The sequence below is a fragment of the Vigna unguiculata genome, chromosome 9 (genome assembly GCF_004118075.2).
Source record: "Vigna unguiculata cultivar IT97K-499-35 chromosome 9, ASM411807v1, whole genome shotgun sequence".
Lineage (NCBI taxonomy): Eukaryota > Viridiplantae > Streptophyta > Magnoliopsida > Fabales > Fabaceae > Vigna > Vigna unguiculata.
The window spans coordinates 1,301,180-1,308,247 of NC_040287.1; the positions used below are offsets into that span (position 1 = coordinate 1,301,180).

General features: G+C 28.4%; 1 protein-coding gene across 1 annotated transcript; it reads left to right on the plus strand.

Annotated features, from left to right (window-relative positions):
- The first annotated feature begins 2,268 nt into the window (after nucleotides 1-2,268).
- LOC114164658 lies at nucleotides 2,269-3,392 on the plus strand. The gene has a single exon (XM_028049396.1). The coding sequence runs from the start codon at nucleotides 2,307-2,309 to the stop codon at nucleotides 3,381-3,383; it is 1,077 nt and encodes a 358-aa protein (XP_027905197.1). The 5' UTR covers nucleotides 2,269-2,306; the 3' UTR covers nucleotides 3,384-3,392.
- The last annotated feature ends 3,676 nt before the right edge of the window (nucleotides 3,393-7,068 follow it).

A 7,068-nucleotide genomic window follows, 5' to 3' on the forward strand; every position in this document is an offset into this window, starting at 1 on the left:
TTCTCACAAGTTTATTTTTTACATTTAAAATAATTTGTATTACATTAAGTAATTTAATTATAACTGTTGAAAATATTTTTAACTCTAAAGTTATCTATTTAACCGTGTATATACCAACTAAATAACAAAATTTTCAATTACTTTTACCAAAATACGTAGGCTAATACTAATAGTTATTTAATTATTATTTTACAACCATATATACTTTTTGACAAAAAAATATATATTAATGTTTAAGCTTAAATTTACTGAAATTGTCAATATTATATTATGATACACCATAAATTCTATCATATAAAAATTCAAATCAATAATAGTTTGTAAATAATCTCTTATTTTAATCTATTAATTCGTTTTCTTAGTTTAAAATAAAAATATTAATAAAATATTTATTTTAACTAATTAATAAAATATAATACACATTCGTACAGAGGATATGTGTTTATTTTTTTTAATTCTAAAATGATGTTTAATTATTGGAATAAAAACTATTAATAAATTATGAAATAATTTTTATAAAAATAATGTAAAAATATATAATTTTATAATCTTATTATAGATAATTTCTTATTATGTAAATGAAATTTTTAAAAGAGCATTTGATAAAATAGGTAATAAAAGGATAAAACAGAAAGATATTTTTTTCTATTAAAAATATATTAGTTGGATTAAAATAATTATAAGCTCAAAAGATTAAAATTGATAATAAAAATGTAAACATAAAAAACCATTTATAAATAGTTAAAAAAGCAATTCCTTTTATATATATTTATACATATAATTAATATTTTCTAAGAAGTAGTTTGTTCATAAATCTCTTAATTAATCCAATATAAAACAAATAACTTAGTTGACTTAGGATTTCTTTATGAACTGCTTAGGTTCATCAGACCATATTCATTTAATAAATAGTTATATTTATCATAATTAATCATTTAAACTAAGTATTCTATCTAATTATTTATATATTGGATTTTGTCTGTGAGAGTATGAAATATCTCACCCTAACCACAATCTCAACAGATATCTTTAACTTTTTCTAGACTAACCTAAACCATTCCTACTCGACTAGGTATATTTGTTTTCATAAAATCTTCTATAATGGTGAATTGTTTTAGTAATTTATTAAATGAATATCAATTAATTATTTTTTATTTTAAGAGTTTTTTTAGGATGATAAAATGGATTGACCAACCAGATGAAGTTAAATGTTTCAACTACCTTCACACATGCCTCTCTTTAAAAATTTAAGAGCCTTGTAATTGTTCATATTCACAGTTAAGTGTTTACATTTATTGTTCATATTGACATTTATTGTTCATATTCTTTGATGTAGATGTTTTTGTATGCTTTGACATATATATATTTTTTCAATTAATGTCTATAAAGTTTAACTTTGTGATATAAGCCATTATAATATAAAAGTTCAAAGGTGGACCAGGACTTTGATATTCAATAAAAATTTAATTTTTCTTTAGAAATTTAATATCTTAATGCTTGTTGTGTCACACAATGATCCAATTCTTCAATTCCTTATGTTCTCTTAACGAAATTATAGTCAATAACTTGAAACTTATATTTTCCAAGTTACTATATGAAGTCATTTGTTACTTTCTACTAAGTAAATATCTGTTACCCAAAACAAAAATCTTGTTTCAAATTTCATCTTCAATTTCAATATTTATACAGTTTTCTTTCATATACTAAAATATTTGTGTACTCTGATTTTGGGTGTACCTGCTAGTTCTATTTTTAATGAATATGTAGATAAACTTTTTATATTTAACAATTAGGGCAAATTCATCATAAGTTAAATTAAAGCTATTTGAATAACGGAAAGAAATTACTTCTCAATACCAGCTTAAAGTTAATTTTAGCTTATACAAAAAACTAATTTTAATATATTAAAATTATTTACTTATTATTTATATATCTTTTTTAAAATGTTTAGAAATTATATTATCCATATATATACTTGAGAATTGTTTATATCTAGTTTAACCAAACAATGCATGTGCTACAAATTATGCAACTAAAGACATGGTTGACCATTATTATTACATGAAAAGTCAACTGATACATATATATATATATATATATATATATATATATATATATATATATAACAAGCAAAGGTTGAGAACATGGTAATCACGACTAAGATGTTGATGAAAACATGCAGGCACGCTAACACATACTTCACATTCTACGCCTCATCCTTATAAATAATGAACTACCATGTGGTTTTTCACAAGTCCATGTTGAGTTTCTGACGCAGAAATCCCTCTTGGAAGAAAAAGAAAAACATGGCTTACGTGCAAGTACATAGAACCAACTTAGAAGTTGATGATTTCCTTGTAAGAGAGATCGAGAAACTCAGAAACTCAATCATGGAGAGCTTGCAAGATGAGAAGCAGATTATGGTGGATCCACTTTCGCTGAAAGGTTCTTCTCCTACACAAGGGTACCTTGAGAGTTCCACCATGCTTCCAACCATAATCACAACTTCATCATCTATAATTCTGCACCCTCCACCACTTCAACCTCCAAAGCCAAGATTCTTGAGCAGGAGTCTCCCAAATTCTGCTAACTCATCACCTCGTTTTGCTTCCAAGAAGAAACCAAAAGGTGAGAGCGCAGAATCACAACGTGAAGAAGCTGGTAACTTAACTCACAAGCTTCAGCATTTCCCTGAAAAGGTGCGTTTAAAGAAGAGCAATTCATGTGGTGAAGCAACAGCACATGCTCCCTCAGATGAATTTGATCACTGGTTGAGTCAACTGAGTAAACTGAGTGCAATGGAGCATGACAAGTGGTACCATGAAAACTTCTTCAAAACTGAAGCTGTCAGAGAAAGTCCCAAGAGTGTTAAGCTTAAGCACGTGAAAACCCTAGATGATGATGATGGATTCAAATGCAGTGCTCTTTGCCTTTATCTACCAGGCTTCGGAAGTGTTAAAGAAAAGCTGGTTAAGATAAAGAGAGAAGAATCAGAAAAGGGTGGTAAAGTAATGTCTAGAACAGTTTCCTTGGAAAATTTTGAGTGTGGTTCGTGGTCTTCTGCAGCAATACCTAATGAGATTGAAGGAGACTGCACCAACTCCTACTTTGATCTTCCAATAGAGTTGATGAAGTGCAGTTCCAGTAAAGTGCACTCTCCCATTGCTTCACCTTTTGTTCTTGACAGAGACCACCTTAAAGGGATTCTGAAGAACGGTTCTTGTAGAGGCAGTGTTAGAAAATCAGATGCATCACCTCGCCATGTTCGGTTTTCTACATCTTCTGCATCGCAACCTGCTTCTCCAGTAACCTGCATCTCTCCTCGTTTGAGAAAAGCTAGAGAAGATTTTAATGCCTTCTTAGCAGCAGCACAAACGGCATGATTTATGCAACGTGAAATAACTATATATATATATATATTCATAAAGCTTCATTTGTTGCTGCTTCTGTTACCTTTCTATTCACCTGTGTTAGCTAGTTATGGAAAAAAGGGAGGGTATTTTTGCTTATGATGGAAATGATCATCTTCACTATTCATCATTCATAATCTATTTGACTAAACTCACCTATGTGTAAGGTTTAGGGTTTAAAAATCTGAAATTGAGAATATATTTCAGAAACTTTCTTTTTGCAGAAACGGATTTAAATTTTCATATAACATAAAACAAACTGATACATATTCCCAGACTTTTCGATTATGTTCACGTATGCTAATGAAAGATTTAACAAATGAGTCATGAGAGAACCAACGCAAAAGATTTGATAACATCTTCGACCAATTTTATAACATCATATTTAGACGTTTTTATCTGTATATAACGCACAAATAAGATTTTATCTGTATAAATAAGATTTGATGTTACAACATTCAAGACTTATTAAATAGTTAAATAGGATAATGTTAGATGAACAAATAAATTATGAGAATAAAAGTTTCTCCAAACATAGTAAATTGGGTGCACTTCAAAAGGTATAATCTAGAATCTTAAAGAGTTAGGAATTCAAGGGTGAGCTTAAATTTCAATTTTATATTAACTATAAATGAAAAAGTAGAACAAGGATAAAGATCCATAAATTTATTATTTTAAAGTTTTGAGTTGAGAATGATGTCAATGTTTTATGTAATTGGGTTTAGGTCTCATTAGTATTTCTTCTCCTTAATAAAACCCCTAAATGTCACTTCATGTTATAAAAAAACCAGTAAAAATTTAGTTGTTAAATTTTTTATTATTGTTTTCATAAAGTTCAAAAATTTATTCTTTCAAGATTTTGTATTTTAAATATTGAAAGCAGTGTTAATCTTTTAGGTATGGAATGACATGAACAGTATATCTCTACGACGAACCTCTCTCTGTGTATCCATCGATATGAAAGTAAGTATCCGATAGGTAGTATTAATGTAATTACCGATGTGAAGTTATATGAGCGGGTTTTCCCAGTCAAAGAGGGTTCGGTTGGAATCTGTTTATGAAGGGGGAGTCATCGGCAAGTGTGATGGCAGAACACTATCGAATGGGCAGAGACACTTTATTATTCATATGGATCAGCAAAGTCTCACATTTCTAAGTGATCAACGGTTATGAACATCTAGGTTGTTGGGTTTGACTTTGAAATAAAATAGAAACCAGATTTTGAGAATGGAGCAGCAGATGCTCTACCTAGGAAAATGACAAATGCAGGCATCTCCACTGTTCAATTTCAACATTTTTCATTAATACTGTCTCAATCTCATAATTTACCAGTATAGGGTGCCACCCGTGATTTTTCATTCTTCCTTTGTCCATTGGAAAGTTATGACCAAGGATATTCATCGGTATGTTGCAGACTCAGGTTTGCCAAAAGAATAAATATCAGAAGTTATTCCCTGCAACAGTACCCATAAACTTGTTTGTTCAAATATTTCTATGGATTTTATGGACGATGAACCTGTCAAAAGAACAAATTAGCGATAGACATAGGCCACTACACCTTACAAATTGAAATTCTTAGCAAAGAAATGGAATGAGAAGTTGAGTCCACAATTTTATGCCATCAAACAGGTTTCTCATCAACTACAATCACCTAATGAAGGCAGAATCAGAATCCACCCAGTCCTTTTATTCATGAAGAGACAATTTTTTAGGTTTCTGTATTACATATGCTTCTGTATCTCAAATAATATTGGATTTCATAAATTTTCTCTTGAAGATTTGAACATTGCATATATTGTAATGTATACGAAAGTGTCCTGTCGAGTATATACATAGACAAACATATGAAGCAATTAAAGTATTGAACTTTAAATTTAACTTTATATAATCGATCTATAATAAGAGATTTTCACAAAAATATATGAAGTAAATTAAAGTCCTGGACTCTAAGTTTAATTCAATTTTATAAAACAGAGTCATAACTTGAGATTTACGATCCACGTATATATTGTAAATTGGTATCTTTAATCAATTTGAGACGTTTAACACATTTTCTCACGCTAAAACATATAGTGGAATTTAAGTCTAATTCAGCCTTACAAAACTAGTTTATAAAATATAGTTTACATCCATTTATACACTTAATTTTATCTGTAGTCGACGCATGACCTTCAACCTATTCCTTCACGTTGAGGTATATATATGTCCAGTCACTACTCATTTCCTGCCAATTTTGTTTTGGAATTTTTTTTGTAGGAAATACTTATAAATTTTGTTATGAAAAAAAATTGAAGGAAATTACAGCCATTTTTTTTGCAAAATATTTTGTATAAAACAATTTTCACAACAAATTTTGTAGGAAATACTTACGAATTTTAAAATTTTGTAGGAAATAATTATCCACAAAGGAATTACCTGCCAATTAATATTCTTAGAGAAAATGGCAGAAAAAAGTCTTTTCATACAAATTTTTTTAACAAATTTACAAGAAAAATTTCATGTAATATGAGAATTTTTAGTAGTGAGTGCTGCAGAACATGGACAAAAAATTCAAGGACGCCAAATTCAATTTTTATATATAAATTATTTCTCAAGTTTAGTTGAGATAGATGCATTTTTTTTCATCTTCATCACAAGTTTTTCTCTTGAAAAAATATGAATTTTTTACTCTTTATCATAATTTTTCTAATATAAATTTATCATCTGTAGAGAAAGATAAATTTATCACCGTCCAGTAATAGACAGTAAACAAATTTATCACATATAAGAGAAAAATATATATTGCTTAAAAAAAGGTAAAAAATGAACTTGCTCATAAGAAGAAATTGATTTGTCCAAAATGTTTCTTAACCCTCAATTTCATCATATTGCAATTTAAGTTTTAAAAAGATATGAGATTGAAAGTTAAAATTAAGATAGAAAGGGAGATGCGATAAAGAAATGAAGGTACGTAAAGAGAGAAACCAAAGAAAGAAGAAAAAAAGTCAATTTCATTGTAAGGCAATTTAATTTTAAAAAGGATACAAGATTGAAAGTAAAAGTTAAAATAGAAAGAGAGACGAGAAAAAGAAATAAAGGTACATAAAAGAGAAAAACGAAAGAAAGAAGATAAAAAGTACAGAGAATAGACTCTAATTTATGATTCTAATATTATATTAAGAAGTGAATTTTAAATCTAATTCAATCTTATAAAATCTAACTTTACAGACGGATTTTGTAAAATTAAATTATCTTAAAAGTCTCCGAGCTTATTTCTTTGAACAAGTAATTGATCCTTATATTATAATGGGATAGATGAAGGAGTATACAAGAATCAAGACCTAAACTTGTTATTAGCAAACTAAACGGGTCAATGTTTGTTCATATGGAAATGTAATTAGAGCAGTTTGTTGTTCCTGAGTTTCATATCTAGCAAGCAAATTAATGATGCCATTAGTCATTCATTGTTTTTGTCCAAGATTCTATGATTTGTCTCCTTCTGACCATGAATTAGCACGTTACACGTTTTATTTATGATTTACTTTGCTACTTTTTTAAGAATCGTGCATGCATCATATCATATATATTCCACAATCACTATATAAGAAAAAAGTCAATCAACAACATTCACAATCAATACAAATACAAATTTTAAAATTCAGAAAACATAAACGTTGCC

Excerpts from the sequence above, each read along its gene's own strand:
- LOC114164658 (XM_028049396.1), top strand. The coding sequence starts at position 2,307 with ATGGCTTACGTGCAAGTACATAGAACCAACTTAGAAGTTGATGATTTC.